General features: G+C 50.7%; 1 protein-coding gene and 1 long non-coding RNA gene across 17 annotated transcripts; one reads left to right on the forward strand and one right to left on the reverse strand.

Moving 5' to 3' along the window:
• Nucleotides 1-24826, reverse strand: Hps1 (HPS1, biogenesis of lysosomal organelles complex 3 subunit 1). Of its 16 annotated transcripts, XR_003952757.1 has the most exons (21): nucleotides 24725-24826; nucleotides 23365-23457; nucleotides 22933-23094; nucleotides 15928-16065; nucleotides 15565-15707; nucleotides 14417-14525; nucleotides 11929-12089; nucleotides 11497-11644; nucleotides 10941-11027; nucleotides 10724-10793; nucleotides 8606-8655; nucleotides 7204-7371; nucleotides 6907-7086; nucleotides 5823-5884; nucleotides 5321-5455; nucleotides 5175-5240; nucleotides 4517-4661; nucleotides 3974-4118; nucleotides 2604-2717; nucleotides 1069-1151; nucleotides 7-607 (listed from the first exon to the last, which is right to left on the reverse strand). XR_003952757.1 is itself a non-coding variant. In NM_019424.3 (20 exons), the coding sequence occupies exons 3-20, from the start codon at nucleotides 23047-23049 to the stop codon at nucleotides 445-447; spliced, it is 2115 nt and encodes a 704-aa protein (NP_062297.1). In that variant the 5' UTR covers nucleotides 23050-23094; nucleotides 23365-23457; nucleotides 24725-24789; the 3' UTR covers nucleotides 1-444. The 16 variants fall into 16 exon arrangements, 9 of the variants coding, with proteins under 9 accessions (NP_062297.1, NP_001333632.1, XP_006526833.1 ...); NM_019424.3 differs by lacking the exon at nucleotides 3974-4118 and having other exon boundaries at nucleotides 1-607; nucleotides 11521-11644; nucleotides 24725-24789; NM_001346703.2 differs by lacking the exon at nucleotides 3974-4118 and having other exon boundaries at nucleotides 1-607; nucleotides 24549-24789.
• On the forward strand, nucleotides 23843-26385 carry Gm16244. Its single transcript, XR_386720.3, has 2 exons — nucleotides 23843-24154; nucleotides 24251-26385. It is a non-coding gene; the product is annotated as a predicted gene 16244 (long non-coding RNA).
• Nucleotides 26386-26843: the final 458 nt, after the last annotated feature.

The following is a 26843-nucleotide window of genomic DNA, read 5'->3' on the forward strand; positions in this document are numbered from 1 at the left end:
CTTGAATAATGACAAGAATCAACATTTATTGAGCACCCGAGCACATCCAGCAATCCTCCTGACCACCCTGAAAGGTAGGTGTTGTCAGTTCAATTTGTGAGGAAACTGGATCCACTCAGTTGCAAGGGAGCAGGAGCCAAGCTGGAATGGCGCCAGCCAGAGGGAGTACCTTCTGATTGGGGTAGGGAGCAGCTACCCTATGCAGAATGGCAGGAAGTGGGTGGCTTCAGACAGCCTGAGCACTAAGACGTTCTTCTGCTCTCCCGGGCACCCAGAAGGGCAGCTTCCCAGAGCAGCTGCTGCCACCTCTGACCACACAGTTCTGGGGGCCACAGAATCATGGCATCCCTGCCCTTCAGAGAAGGCTTGCTCCTCAGCCTTTGTGGAGGAGTCCACAGTGGGGTATGAGAGAAGGCACTGGAAGAAGCCTGCAAGCAAGACGGCCTAGGGCAGGGTCACCCGGGAGGCCTCCCCCAGGCGCCGGGCCAGCTGGCTGGCCTGCTGCACCAGCAGGTCCGTGGGGATGACGGACAGATGCAGCGTGAGCAGCTCATAGCACCTGACGGGCTCCGAGGGGTGGCTCTTGCTGTAGTAGCGCAGAAGTTTCCTGCAGGAGACGGGACAGGACTCAGGCAGGGCTAGGGGTCTTCCTGGCCACAGAAGTCTCCAAATGTCCACCCCACAGTTCTCACAGAATGGCCCAGGGTGTGGCACTACCTAATGTCCCTAAGCTCCAGCTCAACACCAGGACACAGTCCCTCTCTTGGGGGCTATCTTTGGACAGTGTTCTAGCTGACAGAGGGTGTGTGTGTGGTGTGTGTATGTGTGTGTGTGTGTGTGTGTGTGTGTGTGTCCGTCCTACTGAAGTCTTCCCACGCAGCCAAGACCGTGCTGCAGCAGGAGAGCAGGGCGTGTTTCGAATGCTTCTTCTCTTCCTGTGGGATTCCCACCAGGTTTCTATCCTATCAAGGTAGCTGCTCTCTCTTAGAAAGGCTATTGCCCATGGGAGCTTGAGGCCTTGCCACCAACACCTGGGGCACATGTGGCTCCGGGGCCAGTCAGTGTCACCTGTAGTAGTCACCTCCCAGCACGCCAATGGGGACGGAGTCATCCGAGAGGACAGGCACCTCAATCATCTGCAGTTTGTATCCCTGTGGGAGGGGGAAGATGGTCTTAGAATGAGAGGGAGGGAGCAGTGTGTAAGGGTGGGGCTGGGCTTGAAGGGGTGTGTGGGAGCCCTTGCAGGGCCTGGCTTTTTGCCTTACTTCCTTGCCTGGGAAGGAGAGAGAGAGCCACCACCACCTTACACAATGGAATGGGGCCCCGTGATCAGTTCTGACCATACTGTGCAGCTTTTGCTACCAACAGGCGAGGCTGCAGTAGTGAGGAGCTCACAAAGGCCCAGGAAGAGTGTGTGTGTGTGTGTGTGTGTGTGTGTGTGTGTGTGTGTGTGTGTCTTGAGAAACAAAGAATTCTCAAAAGACCCAAAGTCTCTGTTTTGGAAGAAATGGGAATTGTCAGGGCAGGGTAAGGTAGGGGAGAAGAGGATGAGCTAGGCACATGTACAGTGCCAGGCACGATGACGGTGTCCACAGATCCTCCCACCAGAGGCTCGGGTGGCACCGTGAGGCCTGCCCCATAGGGAGATGACTCAGCAGTGTTCAGGGACCCTTGTGTGGCTTGAGTGTCATAGTCAGTGGTCAAAACTTGGCTTCCCACGGCTGGGCTGCATTCCACTGCCCCACGGGGCCACTCTAGTCACCAAATACTTGTCCTTGGAAGCTCTAGTACTCTGGGGCACTTAGGAAGAGTAGGAACTTGAGGCTCAGGACATCAAATCTTGGTTTCTAGTGACATTGTCTGGGTTTTGTGGACTCAGCCATGATGTGTATTTCCAAGACAGCAGTGTGTCCCCATCTGTAAAATGGGTCAGCAGAACTCATCCCAACCATTCCCCCAGGTTGTGAGGCACAGATGAAGAAACTATACCACACTATAGTAAGGTTGAGTTGTTACACACACCCTCAGCAAGCGGAGAGAACAGAGCAAGAGCCAGGAAGTGTACAGGAACGGGAGGACAAGAGACCCTGAGGAGGGAGGAGTGATTTTTAGATAATTAGCGTGAGTGAGTGGGAAGTGTTGAGGTGAGGAAGAGAAAGGGGGCGGAAAGGGAGAGACAGTAGGTTCCAATGGCCTTGTGGTACTGTGGTGGGGTGAGGTCTATGGTACTGCCCAGGGAGGGACCTGAGCCCTGCTGGAGGCAAGCCTCAGACAGGCTGGTTAACTGCCTTGAACCTGGGTCCTCCCAGAGAGTGGAGGTCATGGTGTAGCTTTCTTTTGTTTACAAGTGACAGTACTGACAGTCCTGTGGCTAGGAGATAGTAGCCAGGTACAATGGCTTCTCCTCAGAACAGGGAGTGCTTCCCGTTGGCTCACATCTACCTGGGCAGTCTTACACCCCAGTCACGTGCTTACCTGCAGCTCCACCAGGGACAAGAGGAGATGAGACAGATAGATTGAACAGCCCAGAAGAAAGGTATCCAAGGGTTTAGAGCAGTGGACAGCTCTCAGGACCGCCCTGCCCAGAGACTGGGCACACCCACCATGTCATTCTCGAACCACAGGAAGTAGGAGCAGCGGAAGTCCCCTTCCTGGAACAGCAGTGTGGTGCAGCCCTTCTGCAGGTACCTGCGCGCCAGTCGGACCAGAGCCCAGACCTGGGGAGGGGGAGATGGCTTAGTATCACTCTCAGGGCCGCCACCTCTGCAAGGAAAAGCACAGCACGGAGCCATGGAGGTCTGGGGTCCTGGTTGTAGGAACGAACCGTAACAGTGTGGAAGTTGAGAAGGCTCCCCCTCCAGTTGCCATGGGGATAAAATACAAGTGGAAGTGCTTCATGTAACTTTACTGCACACAACCCAATGGATTAGTAAACTGCTCGTTGAGACCAAAAACAGCCAAGAAGACTGTGAATAAATCCAACTGCCCAGGCCTGCAGGGCTGGGAAGAATTGGTGCAGGCTCTGTGCTGGAGGCCTTGGGGGTACCTAAATGTACAGTGAGCCCTGAGCTCTGACATCACCTGCTTAGGTGTCAGGCCCAAACGTAGGCTCACTATATGGTGGCTGGAAACAGAGGCTCTGAAGGACATTCGCGCCCTGGGAATGTTCTGCCAAAAGCGAGTGTTGGCACCTAGGCTGCCTAAGAGCAGCCTGAGGGAAGATCTGCTCTACTAGGCTTGCCTACTGTGTGCCAGGGCTGGGAAATAACCCACTCTGTCAGAAGCCTCAGTGAAGGGATGTGGTCTTTTCTTTGCACTTGACACAATATACTATCTAATTATATCTGCAATAGACACGGGAATCAGTTGCCAGCTCCAGGAATGTACCCTGACCACAGAAATAGATGACTTCAATAACAGCCCTCCCATCTGACCAAGGACTCAGCGGGGAACGGCTTGTGTGAATTCTGCTACGCCTGCATCATAGGGTTGCTACAGGCGAGGCATGGAAAGAGTTAACAGCAGGAAGAGAGGCACCTGACACAACATGAGAATCTGTCACACAGGCCTGTGCATGCAGAGTGGGCAGCACTGAGATGAAGACAATGAAGGGCAATGGCCTAGAGTCCCCTCTGCCCCAGAGCAGGATGCAGGGGTAATGTGGTAGGTGAGGAAGCTGGCCGCGCTGTGTGAGGCATGCTTGGCTCAGCTCTGCCCCTGTTCTGTGAATTCATCTGTGTTTAGTGACCTATACCCTTTACACCGGCATTATCTCTGCCATGGATATTTGAACTAAACCAGAACTGAAATATAACCAAAGCACGTCAGGGCCACACAGTCAACCAGAACTGACCAGGCTTTCCAGCTCTGGCCTCTCACCACCTAGCTTATCTATCGTGATACATTTTATATAGATGAAATAAAAATAAAACGTTTTAGAAATGGCGGAGTCTTTCCTTTAAAAACTACCAGCCTGTCAAGAAGCGTCATTAAATCAGAAGAGCAGAGAACGATGCTTCCTGAGTGGAAACCACCCCTGTCCACTCGGCTGGGGTGTGGGAGCAGCTCAGAGAGAGGGCAGAGTGCTGTCTCAGTACACGAGTCCTTGGGCTCCATACCTAGCAGGGCAAGAATTAAATCAAATTCTGATGCTCAGATTGCTTGGCCCCCGGGGTTCTTTCCAGTTCAGCCAACTCAGCAGATCCTTGCTGCGCATCCACTTACGCTGGGCTCTGGCCTGGCACCAGCACTCTGGGGACGCCAGGCACACTGAGGTACACCAGAAGGGGCTGCCCGTGTGTACCGAGCCCCACTGGTCTAGAGGACAAGCCACTGTGCCTGAGGAACTCATGGTGGGTTAACTAGGCACACAGGCAATGCCAGGGTCACACCGGAAGTGATTAGTGCCTCAGAGACCAGAATAGCCTCTTTCTCCTGGGTCATAGTAGGGGCTGGGCCTCAGTGTATCCCACCCTGAGAAGCAGCAAAGAACACCCGGGGCCAGGGGAACAGTTACCTTGGCTTTGACAAAGGCAGCCAGGGGCCCCTTGCCCAACTCGGAAGACATCTTTTCGTTGGGGCTGAGAGAGGGGGCCACCATCTGCCCGGTTGTACGGTCCACATAGATGAAGTGGACCAGGCCTGGGAAATCCTCCAGGTAGGTGCAGGCCTGAGTTAAGGGGCTTAAAAGCCAGAGACAGTGGGGATGACGGGGGTGCCTCTGGCCTGGTCATGGGGTTCTGGCTATACAGAGGTGACAGGCTGCTTGTCGACACAAGTTTCTGCCTCCACTAAGCCCTAGGGACCTCATCTTCCCTCAGCTCCTCCCCAGAAAACCAGCATTCAACAGAACTAGCTTCTACAATACACAGGTTGTGCCTCTTGGAATGCAGAGACATCTGTGGCAGGCCTTCTCGGTGCCCTTCCTTGTCACTACTCTGTGACCATCCACGGAGGATACGCAGGGCGCTCTCACAGCAAGCATCCTGGCACCCCTGGAAAAGGATTGCCACTTGATGGGTGGAAATCACGGACATAAAGTCCTAGATGACTAAGGTAACTCTGGAGCAGCAGGATTCTGAAATGCAGCTGTGGGCTATTCCTATAGATGGCTCCGTGGGACACCATGGTGGGACACACATGTCTAGCCTCTGGCTAAGCCAGGCAGAGGATATGACACCATGGTGACATTTCTCCGGCTCTTCACCAACAGGAAGTCCTTCCAGTCCAGAAGCCTCTCCCTGGGGAGGGAAAACTGGGAGCTAGGCAGCTGTTCACGAGCCCTGCCCACCTCTCGCTCCCTCAAGCATGGCACCCTTACTTCATGAGTTTCTGGGCTCGGTCCTGCAGGTGCTGGGGCAGGTGCGGTCCTCCTCTGCTGGGTGCAGTGACCAGGAAGCTAAGCCGGTAGATGACACACAGCTGTCGCTTCAGCTTTCCACAGACCTGGAGCAGCCTGGGCAGTGATACGGAGAAGACACACAGAGCTCATGGCCACCTCCCCCACCACACAGGGAGGCAGCTGCCCAGCTTTTCCTGCTGTTCTCTGACACACTGCATCTCCTTGAACCATATCACTCTGCTAATAAGTGGTGGCTTCCTTAAGTGGCACTTGCTTGGTGCTGCATCTCGGTATAGCCCAGGCCTACGTGCCTGGTGCTAGGTCCATGTCCCCTCCAACCTCCTGTGGTTCCGGCCCCAGCTCCCCGGGACTCCCTCTCTGCCACTGTTAAATCCTCAAGCTTCTCTCCCACAGGGCCTGGGGAGACCCTGTAGCAACTGTCCCTGAACAACTCCCCTTTGCCCCAAGTACAGCTACTCACTCCCAGGACGATCCTGGCTCACTTCTAGAGAAGGCTTTGCTCTTAAACTCCAGCCAGGTGTTCTGTAAAGAAGAAAGGTAACAGGACTGTTCTGGGCCGTGCTCTGCAGGGAGGTCCAGGGGAGACTCCGTCCTACATCCTGACACTCAGGCACACCTGCTCCGTCACTGAGCAGGACATGATGTAAAGAGCAATTTCTGTGAGCCAGGTGAAGGTCATGTGGCCTCGGTGGGCACAGACATGGACTGTAATGGCATCAGAGGGGCCAGGTGAGTCCCTCAAGGGGGCACAAGCTGGGGTCTGAAGAAGTGGCTGCTGCAGGTGGCCTGTGGGTGGGTTGGGGTAGCTTCAGGGGGGGGGTCTTGGATGACTCTTCCTTAAGCGAGAAGCCAACATTCTAACAGGTGTGCCACCACGATGCCCAGGGCACTCTAGGACACTGTGCTGTCGGCCGACAGCCAGGGTTCCGGTTACTTGCTCTGCTTCCCCTAATCCTTCTGCCCCTTTCAGACTAACACACATTCTAGCTCCAATGAACACCAGCTCCTCAAACAGACTCAGGCAAAGCCAGCTACAGCAGCTACAGTTCGCTGTATCAGCGAACCCTTCTGTTCGAGAACCCCCTCCCCGAGGTAGACTGTGATTGGTGCCTATGATGGCCTCGTCACTGACTTCCCATACTGCTCAGTGCTTGGCCTCAGTCTCCACCCGGCTCTACTCTCCAGGAGCCTGGCAGGCAGAGTGCCCTGTGACGCACAAGTTCTGGCTTATGGGTGCGTTGCTTATGGGCAGGCTACTCTTGGCTACGTCATGGCTATCCATCTAAGCAAGCCTGTTTCCTGTCTAAAGCACTGGAATTATAGTTTGAGTCCTGCCAACTTCCTAGAAAAAGATTCTAAACAACCATCAAGTACAACTATTTGGTTTTTATCCTTTCATGAGGACGACTAGGGCCCCAGACCGAGGGATACATGGACGAGAACCAGAGCGAGCCCCTCATCTTCCGGGGATGAGCGGGTAGCTGGGCCCACGGTCAGCTCCGCCTCTCCTCCAAAGCTGGTGCACGCAGCCTCTGTGACAATACCTGAATCTCCTGCCCAACTCGATTCTTGATAAACTTGTCCATCTTCTGGCGCAGGTCTGCAACAAAGGGCTGGGATCGCAGGGCACTTCCGGCCTCCTGACCTTCCTTCAGCTTTTTCTCCAGGAGGGAGAAGCCATCCAGCAGTTGGTACAGGATCAGGGCCAGTGGGGTGCTGGGGCTCTGCCGGGAAGAGTGGGTGACAAGTGAAACGGGGCAACCAGAGAGAAGCTACGCAGGCCCGGAAGCGAGAGGCTACGCAGGCCCGGGAGCTGCTAAGGTGGGCTGGTGGCTCGGTACCTTGGTCAGCAGCACCATGTTGATGCCTGGCCACAGGGGCAGGCAGTACATGGTGTGGGGCACTAAGGGACAGTAGTTTTCTTTTATGTTGGCATCCAGGAAGATCCTTCTGGGGCTGGGAAGTTCTGGGGAGTGAGACGCCAGCCCCTCGGGGGTGTCCTCAGCCATCTGTAGGGGAGGAAGATCTGTCAGTCTGGTGGGAAGTGGAGGAAGGAAGGTCCAGGCTCATCCACAACTTGAAGCCATGCACCTTGGCTTCCATTCCCTGCCCGACTTATAGCTCCCACAAAGCCCAGCCCCAAGGTCTCTGTGCTGTGGAAGCTGCCCTTGCTAGGGCAGTGCTTTAGACAAGAAACAGGCTTGCTTAGATAGCCATGACGTAGCCAAGAGTGGCTCCCTTCTCTTCCGTCTGACTCTCAGCTTCTGCTGGGCTGTTCTGTCCAATCAGGACAGGATACCTCGATGGGCACCGGGAGGGGGTACAGGAACTGGGTGGGTGGTCAAGGAACATCTGAAGAGATACAGAGGCAGGCTGGGGAAAGCTCTGCCTTGAGGAAAGAGCTTTAATGTGCTTAACATTCCAGTCACCCCCAGAACATCCCAATGGCTCTACCCAGTTACACTGGGGAAACAGAGGCACAAGATGACTATGAACGGTCTCCAGCCTGGGGTGGGGCTAAGGGGCTCTGCATGTATAAGAAATCTTAAGTCATTAGAGATACCACAGGGATGTCTCTGTAAGGAGGTCCCTCTAGTTATACACAACAATAACAAGTGGAGAGCCATGTGCTCATTGTTCTGGGAGTTCCTGAGTAAGTATGACATGTGCATGGGTGGACTCTAGAAACCCCCTCATATAATGCTGAAGTAACACTGAAGGGCTCTACACAGACAGGCGAACGCTTCAGTAGAAAGGACAATGAAGCCCAGTGGGCTCTAACTATGAAAAAGAAAAATGCATAAGCTATGTACACATGTTCATGTAAAGTGTGTGTGAGTGTGCGTGTGTGTGTGTGTGTGTATGTATGTATGAGTATGCACGTGTGAGCGTGCATCTGTGTATATGAATGTGTGTGTACAAAATAAACGGCCAGAAGCAAGCACCTAGAACTTATGCCATCTTCAAGGGTGGGTCTTAGTGACAGTCCCTTCCACATCTGACTTTTGTTACTTCTCCTATCTAAATTTAAGAAATATATTTAAACTTTAATTTTTGAATATTAAAACTTAAGTTGGCTCTTCATTTCCAAGAACTTGGGGAGGGGGTCACCTTCGCTGCTCTCCCTAGCCCCGCTTCCAGAGCCGAGGAGGCCGTGGTGTGGTGCAGCTGCGGTTGCTGGAGCTACCCAGAAGGGAACTCTGGCCCTCAGCATGGCCAGAGGAGGCCACACGGGAGACTCACCTGAAGAGCATCGCTGGGCGGGGTGCCACCATCCAGCCAGACGAGGCTACCTGCCACAAGTGAGAACAGAGCTGTGGAAAGAGCCCTCGGCCCATCCCCCACTCCTGTAGCCCAGGGGCTCCAGGTCACTGAACGCTCCAGCCATTGGCCCCAGCACTGGGCTCGGCAGTGTCTGAAAGCCATTCCCTCAGAGCTGCCCAATGCCAGCTGAGCTCTGGATGTCCAGGGTTAAAGCAGCAGGAACAGAAGCTGCCTTCCGAGAACTGAACCCTCACCAGGCATCTGGCCGTAGGGTGGGACACGTTCCTCAGAACCCCTACCCCCACCCCCCACCCCCGCCACCCAGTCCTTGTCTCTGCCCTCTATTCCTTCAGGTTTTCCTTGCATAGGGAGTCAGCGTTCCCCGTCCAGTTCTTCAGATTTCGAGCTTGCTAAGCACCCCCTGTGTGCAGGGAGTTGAGTTTGATCTCCCTCCTATCCGGCTCACCAGCCTACTGAAGCCACTATGTATTTGAAACATTACACGTTTGTAATATTATCCTTTCTTGCACTTCACTGTAAATAGCCCTCATTTGTAAGCTGCCTCCCTGTCTCTGGGTGGCTAGGTTCAGATGCTTCAGAGCTACGAATAGAGCTCTGGCATGTGCGGACTCTCCGTTTACAAACGACCTGCACTGCAGTCATCCATTGTACATCAGGTGTTTGAAACCTAGGAACACCCTTGCTCCATTCGTAAGCGGGGAGCTCCCTCCATGCCAGAACATGCACAGCTCTGAGGAGTACAAACCCAGCCGCCCAGAGAGAGGAGGGTGGAGACGGACAGGGAAGGCAGTGTGTAACGGAGGCTGAGGTCATACAAAGCTTGCAGTTATGCCTTGGGGCATGAGGTATTTAGAAAGGCCAAAGGCGGCTATGGGCCCCACCCCCAGGAAAAATGTCTGACCATAAAAATCAGTCTGTAATTTCTGAGTCTCCCAGGTACCCCAAAGCCCAGCCCAGCCCTAACTAAGGTTCCTAAGAACACCTAGCTCAGCGTGTTCAACTTGAGCCATATGTGGAAATCATTTGGGCTCCTCTGTAGGAAAGCTATCCTGCAGCCCCACCAAAGCGCAACTTAATTCTGTCACCATCTCGGAATGAGCTCAGCTTTGGTGGTTTGTGAAGCTCCTTAGGGGTGGCCAGCTGCAGGTGGGGCTCAGCGCACACCGCAGGTCCCCATGGCCCCAGGTCCTCAGATTGGCTCGGCTGTGCTGAGTGCAGCCAGGGCTCAGAGCCACTGAGTCTAGGGAAGCCTCATAGAAACTCTTTTAAAAATAGTTCCTAATGTGTCCCTTCTGCAAGCCAGTCTCTTGTCAGGTGGGTGAGCCACAGGCTCCCTCCTTTTGTCCTAAGACCTTGGTTCTTTCCTGTTGCTGATGACAGGCTGGCGGTTGGCTTATCTCCTCCTCTAAGCGATGCTGTGCATTCAAACGGCAATTTGAACATTAATAGTGTTAATAGTGAGTTTTTACTACTTACTCACAGATCTTGGAAAAACAGGTAAGGTTTAAAAAAAAAAACTCTGTAACTGAGTATTTATACTCTAAAATGGGCTTGAAGTCAAGTGAACTATTGCTTAATTTTAGTTGCTAACTTAACTATTAATTATAAAGATCACAGAAGCAGAGAGAGAACACATATATGTAGTTATATAAAAGCACAGAGTTTTGGGTGATACCATTTGCACAGTGCTTTTTTTTTAAAGAGATTTATGTATTTTTACCTTATGTGCATTAGTGTTTTGCCTGCATGAGGCTATTAAGGTGTGAGATTACCTGGAACTGGAGTTACAGACAGCTGTGAGCTGCCATGTGGGTGCTGGGAATTGAACCTGGGTCCTCTGGACGAACAGCCAGTGCTCCTAACTGCTGAGCCATCTCTCCAGCCACCTTAGCACTGTTTGAATTCAAGCTGGGGCTGTTGGGGAGGGCTGCCACAGAGCTGATTTATAGCAGTCTAAGTGACGCACTCAGTCCCTCACAAGGAACAGAACACAATGACCCCCAAGACGCCCTCTCTAGGCTGCAGACTGGCTTCTGCCCCGTGACGCCACCCACCCACCCACTCCACAGGCATCACCTGAACTCTGATCGCCTGGGGAAGGAGCAGGAGTGAAGTACTCTTCAGGGAGGGAGATGCTGTCTGTGTCCTGCAAAAGACGACATCACATTAGATGCCAGGCAGCCTCTCCCAACAGGTTCAGCCAAGCCTGCCCTCCTGGGGAAAGTTGGAAAGGCCTGGCCTGGCCTGAGGTAAGATGGAGACGCCCTCTTCCCCCGAAGGACCCAGCACGTACTGTCTCCCTGGAACTCCTGGTGGGGACTGAGGTGCTCTGGCTCCTTGCCTGCTGCACTGGGATGTTTTGGCTGCTCTTGGGTCTCCTCTGGGGGAAAGGTTGTGGGAAAGCCAGGGAGATGCAGTCAGTGAGGCTGACCTGGCTGCTCCCACAGCCCCATCTCCCAGTTCTTCACAGATGCCCCCTCTCTGCCCTGGCTTGGGGACATGGCCCTCCGGCTGTCCAGGGCCCTCCAATCCTAGAAAGTCTGACATGTTGTATCTGAACCTGTGCAGCCTGGCATCACTGATGACATACGATAGTGTGGCAAGGCTGACAGCATGCTGGGCATGGCAAGGTTCTCTATGATCCGCATGAGTGACCCTGTCCCCAGAGTCCCCACCACCCGGACAAGGAACTCCAGGCCCCCTGAGATGGCAAGTGAGTGTGAGCTCAGCTCACACGGCTAAGTGGAAAAGCCAAGTTTCAAAACAGTGCCAACTCCCCGGATCTGTGCAACCCTCCAGACCACCCGTTCCAGAGTCCTTCTATCTTAGAGCAGCAAGACAAATGTCACCCTGTTCCCCTTGTGCTCCGGGACCTGAGGGCTGTCGCTATCCTCCTCCTCCTCCTCCTCCTCTGTGGTTCCTGGGGAGGGCTGGAGGTCCTGCACCAGAAGGATGAGCGCCAGGAGGTCTGCGGGGCGCAGGGTGCTCGCACCATGGCTGCAGACAAAGGGCAGGGGGGCTGTGAGCATGCAACTAAAACCTTGCTGGAGATATACAGGTTCTAAAGAAGATTAGCCTACCGATTTTTAAAAATTAAAAATTATATATAAAACAAAAGTTATCATTAGGAAGGCTCCAGCGGCCATCGATAGACTCCAAGTGTTGGTTAGAACCAATTCCGGAGAAGGGAGAAGGCGAAGGGTGGAGACCGGAACCTGGGGCGCTTCACTGCAGACAAGGGTCTGGAAGGGTTTTGGTTCAGGTCAGGCCCTCAGGTTTACCCGGAGTAGAAAGCCAACAGCTTGCAGTGCACCAGCAGGAAGGCGTGCAGGACCTCTTCACCGCCCCGCTCGGGGCTGGCGTTGATGGCTTGAACCACGTGCCGCTCTAGCGTCTCGATGCTCTGTTCGCAGAGCTGGGGGTGAATGAGCCGCTCCACTGCCTATCGAGGGACGAGTGAGGGAAGGGTCACTGGCAGGTCAGGCTGGCTGGAGGTTGCTTTCCCACAGCCCATAGGGAACGAAGAACACCAGGAGACTGGCGTGGGCAAGCCGGGAGAAGAAGATGGACGAGGGTCCTGTGAGGGTCCAGGCTCCAACAGTGCGCAGAAAAGATGGAAAAATCAACTGTAGTATGTGCCAAGCAGGAACACACAATACTGAACTAGAGAAGAGTGTTCAAAGAAATGCCCCCTGAGGAGATGACCTTTAAACCGATATCTGAGGGATCAGAAAGCCTGCCAGACAGAGCAGAGGAGAAGCAAAGGGCCATGCACACAAAGGCATTGAGACCTGCAGACAGTCTGCAGAACTGCTGTGCAACTCAAGTGGACGGCAAGTGCAATGAACACTTAAGCCGTTTCTCAGGGCTGGTGAGATGACTCGGTAGGTAAATGTGCCCACTGCCATGCCTTTATCAGGCCTCTGGGAGCCACAGGTGGAAGGGGAGAACTGACTTCTACAAGCTGACCCCTGACCTCCACTGCCATGGAAGGGCACCTGGGTACCTGCCCCTCCCCCAGTAACAAATGTAAAAAAGGGGAAAATTTTTTACCGAATATTAACAACATAATATAACTTAGTGTAAAGGCATCACTAGTCACATCTGTTGTCATCATCAAAGCTTGGTCACATGACACACTCGGCCGAGCTGAGTCTGGGCCAGCTGCATTTCAGGTGTTCAGAAGCTCCAAGCTTGTTACGTGGCCTGAGACACAGGACTCCTGAGACCATGGATGTCCCATGTCACCACTGTACAGTGAGAGGCCTGACAGGAAGGTGGGTCAAGGTAGACAATGACAGAGCCTCTAGGCCCTGGTGGGTTTGGGGAGGGGTTAGGATTTCATCTTAACCACATCAGCCTTTCCTGGTACCCGAGACAGAGCTGGCCACTCCATCTTTTGTATCACTGTGGATTTCGATGGAGAAGGTATCAGGCACCAGGCCACTCTGCTGTGTGTTTAGAATGTATGCATGTCTGTTTTCCTCTCAAGATTGGGGGTGTCTTTAGGCATTATGGTCTGGTCCATCATCCAGCACACAGTAGGTACATTTCTTGGCATTATGAGTGAGCGGGATGTGAGAACAAATGCTTTCATATCCATTCCCAGCTCATGAGAGCTTTTCCTCTGCATCTCACTGGCTGTCCAACACATCCCAAGCTGTTCCACCAACTTTCATCTCTACACTACCTGCGAGAGAGTTCTTATTTCAATCTGCCTGGCCATTTTGGGGCCTTTCATTATTTCTATTTGTGGTGTTCTTTTTCACATCTTTAAGAGTTTCATTTTGTATTTTTTAATCCAGAAATTTCAACTTCTTGGTATCTAAACCTGTTGATAACTGTCTGATATCCTGGCTCACTATGGTAGCTTCCTTCCTTGTATTTCTGATAATCTTTAACTATGAGCAATACACACACACACACAGACACACACAGATAGACAGACATACACACAGAGACAAACACACACAGACATTGTAAAGGGAAACACACAGACACACACAAAGACAGACAGACACACATGCACACACACACACACAAAGAGGCAGACACACACACACACACACACACACACTGACATACATACACACAGAGACAGGCAAATGGACACACACAAAGACACACACACAGGCATACACACAGAGACAGGCAAATGGACACACACAAAGACACACACACACACACCCTCTACTTTAGTAGTTTTCAGAGAGTGCTGAGGCCACACGGTATCACTGGGCCCTTCTTAGAGCTGAAACTCCACAGTTCTGTCTTGCCTCTGCTGAGCGAGAATCTGTGGGTGAGGACTCCCCTGCATTCAGTGAGCCGGCCTGCTTATCTGACAAATGCTGAGAGAGAGTGAGACCCACAGAAACACCCTGTGTTTGTCCTTAGGGGAGCAGAGAGGACCGAGGTCACCTGCCTCACCTGCTGCCTCTGCTCACTGCTTTCCACTCTAGTTTAAGCTCACTGTAGTTTTTTCCTGGGAGGAGTGAGGTTGAAGGTCATTTTCAGAGGGTTCTGTAACTTACAGTGAGCCCCAAATATTGCCCTGAAACTCTCACCCGGAATTCAGTTGCTCACCATGGAACAGAATACCAGAGTATGTAGCCTGCTGCCCAGGCAAAAAAATAACAGGACAATGGGATAATTTCAGGGTCTGGCTGTCTTCTTGCCCATTATGGTAAAAACATACAGCTGGACACCTCCAGGATCTAAGACCCCCAAGCCGGACACCCCTGAGTCCTGATGACCCTGGGCCCAAGTCACCTCCACAGCAAAGCTCTGCTCCCGGTCCCGCAGGTAGCTGTAGGTCCCCAGCAGTCTCTGAAAGTGCTTCCACACCCGGGCACGCTCTTCCAGGTCGGGTGGACGAAGCCTGGGGGGAGAACCAGGGAGGGCAAGGGTCAGTGGGAAAGTTGGTCTTGTCCGGCCCCAATCCAAGGTTCCTGTCCCAGGTCAGCATCAGACACCTAAGTGGTCAGGCCTGCCGTGTGCACAGAGGCCAGGCATGCGCAGAAGCCAGCTGTGTGTACTGGTGTGAGTCGGCAGCGTGGGCAGGGAACCAGGGCTCAGGCCCTGGAGGGAATGACTTCATTCCTTGGACTCCTTCTTATATGGATATATAAGACCACTACGGGGCTGGGGTATAGTTCAGTGGTAGAGTATTTGCCTAAAATGGGTGAGTTTGAGCCCAACATTGAAAACAACAACAAGAAGTAGAGACAGAAATAAAGGCAAGTCAGAAAGGGGCAAGAATGCACCTCCATTTCCTAGACTTCTTACAGCCCCACAGGGCTGTCTCAGAACCAGGGTTCAACTCAGGGTTATTAGCCAGCGCTGCCACTGTGGCTGTGTTCCAGGCACCCACGGCTATGCTAGAGCCTGCATTATTGACACCACAGCCACAGGGCTGAAGTGACCCAAGAAAGCAATGCTGGCGAATCCAGCAAGCGCCTCAAAACTCAAAAGACAGCGAGCGTCTCAACCCCTGAGGCTTTTCCTTTCATGCGGTTGAATCAGGCAGTTCTACTCTGAGTCTTATTCCCGTGGGTCCTAACTTCAAACCACCCTCCTCCACGGCCCTCCTTGCTCCACGTATGCTCTTAGTGTAGGCCCAGGATGACACAAGGTGGAGGGGACTGAATTTTCTGTACGGGGACTAAACAGCTTCTTTGAGAAGTCAGGAGAGATGAGCAGAATCCCCGTGTAATGTCGGAACGTTGAAGCAGGGAAGCCCAAGGCTGGGACAGCTGGTGGTTGCTGCTGCTACACAGCTGGGTGCACTAGGGAGGGTGCCTAAGTTCTCTGCAGTGTCCCCATCTGCAGACTGAAACCAGAGCCGATGGCACTCCTGAGCTCTGAGACCTGACTCACAGGGGACACGATAGGGGTTGGGGGTGGGGGCAGTGACTCACTCCTTCCGGATGAGCTGGCCGTCCACAGTCACCAGCCCGAAGTGCACCTCGAATAGATACTTGAGCACACACAGTTTCCTCCGCAGGTCCCCCTCGCTCTCACTGTGGTCTCCGTTGATGGCGACGAACAGGTACTCTCCAAACTGTAGGTGGTCACAGTGTCAGCTGGTCCCCTGGGGACTCCCTTTGCCTTCCAGGTCTCAGAGAGTAAGGACTGAGAGAGTCCCAGGGGACTCTGATACACTGCAGTTTCTGCCTTCCAAAGAACTCTACAGTCCAAGGCAAGAAAGAGGCATCTGGCTCCCAAGGACTGGACAGATGTGGACTGCAGTCCACTGCGGGCTGCGGGGTCTTAACACTCACCAGATGCAGGACATACAGGTGGTTGTCATTTTCTGTTGAGAAGCAGGTATATGTGTCCGAGAGCTTCTCCATCATCGTCATGGAGGAGATGATGACTGGGGCCAGGAGGGTGCTGAGCTGGTCCTCCAGCACAGGGAGCTGCAGACAAGAGAGAGCAGAGCATAGCCCACCCCGCACAGATGCCCGGCATGCTGACACTGATACGATGTCTACCAACAAGGTGGACACAGTCATAGCTTGGGCATGTTGAAAAGTATGTCAGATACTGGGACAAAGGAACAAACAAGACCCAGGCCTTACAGGAAGAGAGCCAGCAGCGTCAGACCGGCCCAAGGGGTCACTGCCATCCTGATGGGGCAGGTAGGAGGCCAGTTACCCCAGACCTTGTGTGGTGTCTGGGAGGGTGGGCTCAGACCAGTGATTGCAGCTCAGGGTCCGGATCCAGAAGGAAACACTCAGATGGGAATGTCTGAGTGCAGCCCACAGGCCACAAGCACCCCAAGAGAAGCTACGACAGCGGCCGGACACAAAGCCACAAACTTGGGTAGTTTGGGTGAAAATTTTTCCCCTTTTTTCTTTTGTAATTACTGCATGGTCTTTAAGCATGAACTCTGCAAATACTATCTTGTCACCATGACAGAGGTTTGGATAAACTGCAAGGAATTGAGCCCCATTGCCCCCATAGAATGCTTAGAATATTCAGTTGAGATCTCTATGACTCCAAGGAAGTCTCCTACACATATCAAAGTAGACATGGACTGCTTTAGGGAACTTAGCCCAAGAAAACAAGTGTGTGCACACAGGCACGTTCATAAAAGCAATGTACAACTTCAAACAACCGGGAAAAAAATAGAGATGTCCAATCCTAGGGAAATGGCTAAAAAGTAATACATCTTTACCATAGTTTCTTAAACTGTAGTTGCAAACTGGCAACAGGAGCAAGGGTTTGAGTGTACAGCCACCAAAAGCGAACTCAAAATAAAAAGCACAAAGGGTCAGAGGAAGCCTTGGCCTGGCATACGGCATACTCTCTGCACTTGTCATGGCATTGAGCCACATGCCACCAAGGAACACAGCCTTTAATGCCCCAGCTCAGGCTGGAGACTACAATATGCTATGGACTCCAGGCTTCTTACTGTACACACCTTCTGTTTCTTTTGTTTGTTTGTTACCAGACAGGGTTTTTCTGTGTAGCTCTGGCTGTCCTGGAACTCACTCTGTAAACTAGGCTGGCTTTGAACTCAGAGATCTGTCTGCTTCTGTCTTCCAAGTACTAGGATTAAAGGGTGTGTCACTACCACCCATAGTTTTGTGTTTTTATAGAAACATATTGTTGTGCTTATGAAAAACACTTAGTATTTCTTACTGTCATTCCAGTGCATGTAAGCAATAAATTAGTGTGTCTCAGACTATATTATACTAGGGTATTTGATTTTAAAAGTAGATATTTGAGCGATTGACTTTAATTTCATAAAAATAACTAACTGAATTTTGATTTGGTTTTAGGGCAGAATTATCAAAACTTTACAAATGGCAGTAATCATATTTCTACTATTCTGTGTTAATGTTTAGGTAAAGTGGCAGTCTCAACATAAACAGTTATAAAATCAAAATATAAACTAGCCTAGGAAGTGCTCTGTGTCCTGCAGTACCAAAGTTTAATTGGTTTTATAAAAAAGCTGTGTTTTATTTTAAACTCTGTGCATGCTGGTGTGTGTGTGTGTGTGTGTGTGTGTGTGTGTGTGTGCGCGCGCGCGCGTGTGTGTGTGCGCGTGCCTGTGTGTGTGCATGTCACTGTGAGTGCAGGTCCCTGTGGAGGTTAAAGAGGGCATGGGATACCCTGGAGCTGGAATTATGGACTCCTGTGGGCGCTCGAGCTGAACTCAGCACTCTTGACAGCAGTATATGCTCGGAACACTGAGCTATCCCTCCAGCCCAGGTTTTATTCTTTAGTAAAAATAAACAAGTACACCCATGCCATTAGTGTTTAATGTTGTGTCCCTCTTTCATTAATGAATACAACTGAATTGTTCAAAACATTTTAATTATTTATTATCAGTAAATGTTTAATTCCACATTTATATTACACCTATACATCTGGGCCCATGTAAAAATATCTGCGGTGAAAGAGGTTGCAGTGGGAAAACTTATGAAGCCCTTAGCTAAGAGATGGAGAATTCATACAGCTACTTAAAATATTACTGTTTCAGTGACTTATGAGTGATCTCCCCCAACCCTGCCTCCCTCTCTTTTCTTTCTATACTTTTTCTGATCCTTAACAAGCATGTGTTTACTTGGACATACTCTTCTCCATCATCCCCGCTGCTCCTCCTCCCTTCCCCAACACTCTTCTCCATCATCCCCACTGCTCCTCCTCTCTTCCCCAACAGTCTCCTCCATCATCCCCGCTGCTCCTCCTCCCTTCCCCAACACTCTTCTCCATCATCCCCGCTGCTCCTCCTCCCTTCCCCAACACTCTTCTCCATCATCCCCACTGCTCCTCCTCTCTTCCCCAACAGTCTCCTCCATCATCCCCACTACTCCTCCTCCCTTCCCCAACACTCTTCTCCATCATCCCCACTGCTCCTCCTCCCTCCCTCAACAGAAGGGAGCAGCAGATACAAGAGCCTGTGAACCATTGGAGGAAGCTGAATACTGGAGTGAGGAGAAGGGGGAAACCTCTGAGATTTTTAAATGTGGCTGGGGGAGTTGGCTCCTCATCAGGAAGAATGTTGAAATGCATAAAGAACAAAGGAGTCCCTCACCTTGAAAACAGAACCAAGTGGCTGCCCAGTGGTGATGAGCAGCAGAGGCCCGGGCAGCTGCTTTGCCAACCTTCCCACTGCTCAGGAAGCTAGGCCTGGATCCCACCCCGAGGTCTGCTACAGAGCCAGCCTCTTTGTTGGCACCCTCGGACTACCCACCGCAGCCACTCAGCCCACTCAGTGCTGTCACTGGTGGAGCTCAGCGTAATCGCATGGGGTCTACTCTACCTACAGTTGACTGTTCATGGTGGCTCCCTGGACCTTCACTCCCTAAGAGTGGGGACCACATTGCTACACTTGCTGCTGTACCCCCAGAAGCCAGCAAACCTCAGGCTCTTAGTATTGTTAAACAACTATCCCCTAGCATAGGTAGGAACAAATGTTGGTGATTTATTAAAATTCTATTATTTCCTTTAAAATATTCTATTGTTTTCTTTAACTGTCATATATTATATTGAAAGTCATTTTAAAAACTCTAGACTAAGTGCAGTGACTTACCCTACAGTGAAATAAAAGCAGTAACTTTTTCAATTGAGAATCTTTTGTGACTAATTTTTTCAATACAAATAAAGAAATATTCTTATATATCAATTGGTAAAATGATAAAGTGCTGAAATGATTTTGAATGGCTTTCAACTCATTTTTATTTCTATAAATAATTATATCAAATAATTGGGCAAAAGGATGAAATTCAAGCACAAATAAATATTCCCAATGACAGCTAACTAGGATATATGTTTGTGTGTGCATGCACACATATATGTATATAAATACACATACATAGCTATCTATGTATACAGAAATCATTCAATGCAAATACATTTATTCAAATGTTTGGACATAATGGTACCATTAGGAACTACACCTTTGTGTTCATTTAACAAAATGCAAAAATGATTTGATATAATGAAATGAAAAAAAAATCTAGAAATGAAACATAAATGTGGTCTAACCCCATCATGTAAAAGGTAAAGCCCCAAAGCAGATTTGTTCAAGAGCTAATAGCACTAGGTGGTGGCATTATGAGGTTCTTACAAACTACTGTGTGTTCTCAGGTTCCCCACAAGAACTCCTGTTACTCAGCGGAAACTAAGTGTGACATGCACACATCAGAACTCGGGGACTTCGCTCCTTATGCTAGCTATTTAGGAACTGAAAACACAGGATTTTATTCCTGTACCAAGTTTTTTTTTTTTTGTCTAGTTTTTTAAGACAAGGTTTCTCTGTGTAGCCCTGGCTGTCCTGGAACTCACTCTGTAGACCAGGCTAGCCTCAAACTCAGAAATCCACCTGCCGATGCCTCCCAAGTGCTGGGATTAAAGGCGTGCACCACCACTGCCTGGCCCTGTACCAGGTTTTAATTAGACAAAAGAACTGAAATATTTCTTATAGGTTCTTAAAGATTAGATGTGCTGGTTTTTAAAGATGAAAGAGCTAAAGAGACGGCCTGGTTTTTACTTTAGAAAATCACCTGAATATCCACAACCCCCTGAGTCAGTCTTGTTTCCTCTTAACAACGGACAAGGGCATCACTATACTGATGTTGATGCTGATGCTGATGCTGATGGTGATGCTGATGGTGATGTGGACATGGGGAGGGGAGTGAGTCCAGCCAGGCACCTGCCTTATTCTTGGCTCTGGGGGAGCAGCTAGATTTGTGTGTACCAGGAAATGCAAGAATGTTTTGATCACTGCAGTTCTAATAAAAAAGTTTAACCCGGGCTGGAGAGATGGCTCAGTGGTTAAGAGCACTGACTGCTTTTCTAGAGGTCCTGAGTTCAATTCCCAGCAACCACATTGTAGCTCACAACCATCTGTAATAGGATCTGATGCCCTCTTCTGGTGTGTCTGAAGACAGCTACTGTGTACCCATATGCATTAAATGAATGAATGAATGAATGAATACATCTTAAAAAAAAAGTTTAACCCAAAATTAACCCTGGAAAAATGCTATTAAAAAAATAAATGATTCCTGTGAAATGCACAATGGGAGTTATCTAAGAGAAGACGGCAGCCATTTCTGAGCGATACTAAATACACTGGATGTCCACATACAGAATAGCTTCCGGCCATACGCTACACTACATTCAAGGTAAAGGCTCATTAGGTTCAATATGAAATCTAAACCTAAATCTGGCATGGAGGTGTGTGCCTGTAATTCCAGTACTTGGGAGGTGGAGGCAGGAGGATTGCAAGTTAGAGGCTGGCCTGAGCTACCTAGTAAAATCTTGTTTGAATAGCAATAGGGGCTGGAGGTGGCTCGGTAACTAAAGATGCCTGCTGCCAAGGCTCACGGTCTCAGTGTGATCCCCATGACAGCAGAAGGAAAAGCAAGGCGTCCTCTGACCGCCACACATGGGCTGTGGCATGTGCACACGGGTGTGCATGCACGCACGTAAACAAAAACTCAACAATAATGAAGACAACAAAACTCCCCAACCAAACCAAACCCCAAGCTAAACCAACTCCGGGAGAAGATCTGCGGAAAACTCCTTGCAATTTTAGGTTAGACAGAGATTTCTTAGCTATGTCGCCGAAAGCCCAACCTGTAATTGCCAAATTGGAAAACTGCGCTATCAGAACTATATACGCGTGCTCTCTGCAGGCACCCTCAAGAGCATGCGCAGACAAGCCGCAATCTGGGAGGAAATATTTGCAACGGAGATCTAATAAAAGACATGTCTGAGCTGTGTAAGAAACTCTAAAAATTCAATAAGGATCACTTGAGAGAACTGATCTAATATAGGGAACAGATACAGCAAAGTAGCACACGAGAGGCCGCCCAGAGTCACTAGTCACTGAAGGATGAAAAATACAACTCGAGATTTTAGCTGACATCTATTAAACTGGCTAAAATAAAAAAGGATGTATATTAAGTATCAACGAGGAACTGGAAAGCGACTGGTGGGGCGTAAAATGGTGGATACCTCTTCTGTGGAGAGTTTGGGGGGTCTCTTAAGAAGTACAGGGACTGGAGAGATGGCTCAGTGGTTAAAAACATTTGCTGTTCTCCCAGAGGATCTGGGTTCTAGTCCCAGTAACCACATGACAACTCACAATTTTTGGTAACTTCAATTCTAAGTGATATAATGCCCCCTTCTGGCCTCAGTGGGCATTGCATGCACATGGTATGTAGATACACTGTTAAGACCTGAGGTTAACCTATAAGGCCACCCACCCCAGGACCAGGTAACTTCCTGGAATGCTGGGAGTTGAAGTTCTCTGAAAATAACTACGCTCTAAGGGAAAATATGGTGGCTGTATGGGTTTCTCCTTATAAGCCCCTGCAACATGTGTCTTAGGGCCACTCAGCTGGGAACTCCAGGGGACAGTCCTGACCAAAGCCCATCCCAGTCAGTATTTAATTAAAGCTTGCTTCAAATTCGGCTCAAAATGGTGGGACTGGTTTTTCTCCTGCAAATCTCAGGATTAACAAACCACGAAAGAAAAACATCCATACGCACAAAACAAAACAACAACAAACACCCACAGAGTCCAAACTCACACAAAGATGTGTATGTTCACAGCCAACATATGTCTATGGTAACCAAAACCTAAAACCAAGTCAAACGTCCACCAAGAAGGAAACGAAGAAACAGATTACAGCCTATAGATATGAGAGAACTGGTTGACTGATAGGCGCTAATTGGGACAGATGAAGACATGGCAAAGAGTCACGCTGAGGTAAAAGAGCCAGCCCAAGCCAACCACAACACAAAATGTACCCACACTGCTGTGTATGATTGTTCTAGATAGGTCTACATAACAGACTCACCGGACAGCAATGGCTCACTGACTCTTAGGGAGAAAAGAAGTGAAAGAGGGGTTAAAGCCTTTGGGGGTGGCAGACAGTTCACTGACTATGATGGAATCACAGATATAGATATATCGGACTATATAATTTAAATGTGAACAGATAACAGTTGGTCTAGTTATACTTAATAGAGTTGTTAAAAATTAATCATTATGGGTACGCCAAGCTTTTCAGATGGAGAACCTGACATCAAGTCTCCCTCTTGTGAGGCTAAAATTTACCCCCTTCCCCAATCACTGGCCCAGACAGTGAGATAGGAAATCACAGTACTCAAGACATCAAAAGGCTGCCCCCTGTTGGCCAGGCACAGGCCCTGCGGACTCCTCCTGCCTGCCTGGAAGAGGCACTGGGACCTCCTGGCCTCGGGTGGCTCTGTGGCTCCTCTACCAACCCCACCTCCACCAGGACGGCCTGTTCTGTAATTACCTCCTCTTCCTCATCCTCTGACTGCTGGAGCTTCAGCCGGAGGCTCTCAGCAAACTCCTCATCTGTCCAGTAGAAGAGGACCTCTGCGCCCTCGGTGGCCACCAACACGCACTTCATCTTCCAGGGAAAAGCGAGGGCAAAGGTCACATCCGTGAGTTCAGCCTGGGTAAGGAGATGGGCTTCAAAACAATGGACACTCACGGAACCCTCGTCTGCATGCCTGCCATCACCCAGTCCTTCTGGGGTTCCTGTCTTTGGTTCCCCCAATGAAGTAGTGACATGGGGGGTGGGGGCAGGGCTGGAGAGGGGGAGGGGGAAGAAATGTACAAAGAGGTGCATGTGGCAGTTCAGTTCGCTCCTCTCATTCTGCTCTTCAAGTGGGTGCTGCCCACCTCTCCACCCTCCATCCTCCAGGAGAGGAGCATGGTTTACCTTGGCAAAGCACACAGCAGGGCTTCTGAGGAGCTAGATACTCTGACCAGGTCAGCAGACAACAGCAGCACAGCATCCTTGGGCCTGCAAATGCTTAAGGCAGAAAAGGCATGAAGGCATTCAGAGGGTCTGGTTTCCACTGCCGCCTGTTCCTGAGAGTGGACAACCTGGACACGGGCTGAGAAGTCACAGGTTCCCCCATTTTAAGGACCACAAGCTAGAAGGTGTCCTTTATGTGGAGCAAGCGTTGATGACACATTAGCTCCTACCTCCTCTGCAACTGGACAGTTTATATTTGGGTCACTCATTCACACACAGGTGGGGTCAGCAATCCCACCCTGAGCAGCCCCAGGGAGCGGTGAGCAGGGATGGGTTACTACACAACCCATCGCAAGCTGGCAGGAGGTCCCAGTGAAAAGCTGCATTCGGGTTTGGTTCTGGTTGGGCTTTCCTAAGGTCCCATTCAACTCAGAGATTCAAACTCCTCTTGGGAGGCCAGGGAACAGAGCGCTGTTGCACCTTCCTACCGGGTTACGGGGTTCCTACCAGCCAGGTCGCAACCTCAGCCCAGTAGGCTCATCTTAAGGACAAGAACGGTGGGTAGGTGTTATTCTTATTTCCCGGCTTCAAATAACAAGAGAAATAAGCTGCCTCTGGAATCCTCCCATTTTGATAACAGGCAAGAAGAATCTAAGGCGGAGGAGGAAGGTTTGATCCTGGGGATTTTGAAAGCAATGAAACTCTGAGCCTGGCTGCACCATTCTCGGGCTTGCCTTGATGGTAACTTCCGGTAAGCACCCGCATACTTTTCGGTGGGTATCTGGTTTTACGGTTGCGGCTAACCTCATTTTCTGATCTTTGTTCTCTTTATATTTTGCTCTAAAAGGAGGAAACTTTGAAGAGAAGGGCGATTCTGAGAAAAATCCCCTGCACCCACTTTTACCACCCGGGTCACAGTTCTCTCATTGTCCCTAGCAAACTGTCCCCGTGGCCTCTGTCCCGCCTAACACAGCTCAGTTGGGGGGTGGGTGCGAGGGGTGGGGACTATAGCCTGTGATGCTCCAGCAGGAGCAGCTGGCCTAGGAGGGAGTCTCTCCCTGCGCCGCTTAGCACCGCCTCACTGCGTGGCTCCGCCCAATAGCTGCTTAGCACTCTTTCAACGACACCCAGAAATTCTGACGTACCCTCCCCCTCTCCTCCCGGGGACGAAGGCCTGGCTTGTGACGCCCGCTCCAAAAGGCATGAGACTGATGCGGGTTTCCCCGGGTGCCCGGGCCTCTCCAAACTGGGAGAGCTTGCCGGAGGTGCCCACCGAGGGGCGACCCAGGACTGCGCTTGGTCACCCACGATGCCCACGTACCGGATCCGCGGCTCGCACCGCCCAGCGTGTAGCCAGCCTGCGGCGCGCTTCCGGGTAGGACACGTGACTCAGCCACATGACCGGGGCCTGCTTTGTGGGTTCGAGCCCCGCCCCGTCAGGCATTGCTCACCCTTCAGGCTACTGTGCTTGCTGGTCACCCGCCGCTAGGGAGCCGTGCCACGTTCACCCTGGCATAAGTAGGTATCTCACTGCCTTTAGAGGCACCAGCTGAGCCGGTGACATTTCTAGAGTCTCTTTTGCTTGATTTAGCTAAAGGGATTCCCCACAGATTTACAGAAGGGGCAACTGAGAACCCCGAGGGAACCCCCTTGCTGAAGAAGGAACAAATGGAACCAGAACCCAGGTTTCCTTGCACCTTCACCTGGCCCTTCCCAGCCTTTCGTTTTCTTGCCGAATCTAGTTGTAGGTGAAAGGTACCCTTTTTGTGGGTGCTTTCCCTTACTTACCTCCAGGGGGCGGAACCCGTGTGTCTTAGTCAGGGTTTCTATTCCTGCACAAACATCATGACCAAGAAGCAGTTTGGGGAGGAAAGGGTTTATTCGGCTTACACTTCCATACTGTTGTTCATCACCAAAGGAAGTCAGGACTGGAACTCGAGCAGGTCAGGAAGCAGGAGCTGATGCAGAAGCCATGGAGGGATGTTCTTTACTGGCTTGCTCAGCCTGCTCTCTTATAGAACCCAAGACCACCAGCCCAGAGATGGTCCCACCCACAAGGGGCTTTTCCCCCTTGATCACTAATTGAGGAAATGCCTTACAGCTGGATCTCATGGAGGCATTTCCTCAACTGAAGCTCCTTTCTCTGTGATAACCCCAGCTGTGTCGAGTTGACACAAAACCAGCCAGTACACCATGCAGAAGAGCCCAGCTACCTTTGGGCTCCTTGATTTACAAAGGTTCCCAGTCTGACTGAGGGCTGCATACACATTAGGGCTTTTGTCTTGAACCTGCGAGTGATTGCATACTATCAAGATTTTTATGTGTATTTGGAGGGGCAGAAAGAGTGAAGAAGGCCAATGGAGTCCACAGAAGAGGTTGGGCGCCTACCACAGGTCCTCATTGGGTACCTTGGTGCTTCTGAGAAACTTTGTGTACGACCCAGCATGAGCACTCCGCACCCACTAGGCAGAGGCCAAGAGCCAGTGCTGCGGCCACTCTAGCTACCTAAGGTACAATTAAACAACATCGCAAACGCCTGCGCCTGCGCCTTCGCCACCACCCTGCTCAGCCAGGCTCCACAGTACAGCCACAAGCATCAGTCTCCTGGAGTCCTGAATCTGCCGACACTATCCTGACTTCGGTCGGTCATTTCCCCCTTGTTTCAAACAGTTTGTAAGCCTGAATAACTGTTACCCGTGAACAATTTATAACTAATCTAGTCCATGTTACCTGATGCTAGTGACTTGTGTCTTGCAGATGACTAAAGAATGGCGCCGATCATCTCTTCATGTGGTTTTTCTCTTCATTTGTGTAGCTTTAAAATTTTTTTTGCTTTCAAATAAACATTTATTCATATCTTCTACCCCTTTTATTATTATTATTATTAATCTATTTTTAGCCATTGACTTATTATTGGATTGTAAGATTTCTTTATGTTGTAGATATGTTTTAAGTTAGATATATATTAAAAATACCATTATTTGATCTGTCTCTGTGTGTGTGTGTGTGTGTGTGTGTGTGTGTATGTTTAAGTGTGGCCCATGAGTACATGAGGAGTTTACTACTTTTTGGTCAGGCTAGCTGCCAGCAAACTCTAGAGTTACCTCCTGTCCCGGCCCAGTCATGAACACCTAACCTAAAGTCCTCATTTTATAGATGAGGACTCTGAGGGACGGAGAGTCTGGACAATTTCTCTTCTGAAGTGATCAAAATGGGTCTGGTAGTGCTGCCGTGGCCTGTGGATGTGGCTTAGCTTCTGCACCTTCAGTGGCCCAACTGCCCACCTTGCAGTTTGCTCTGTAACTCATTCCTCTGAACGGAAACTTTCTCTTTTGGTGGGAGGAGGAGCCTCTGAGGCTCGGGCTCACGAGAAAAGCCTTGGAGACTCAGTAGATTATAGGATTCTCGTGGTCCCTCCCCACGGTCATGAAAGCTAGGGA

This window comes from Mus musculus, chromosome 19 (genome assembly GCF_000001635.26).
Source record: "Mus musculus strain C57BL/6J chromosome 19, GRCm38.p6 C57BL/6J".
NCBI classification, from domain to species: Eukaryota; Metazoa; Chordata; class Mammalia; order Rodentia; family Muridae; genus Mus; species Mus musculus.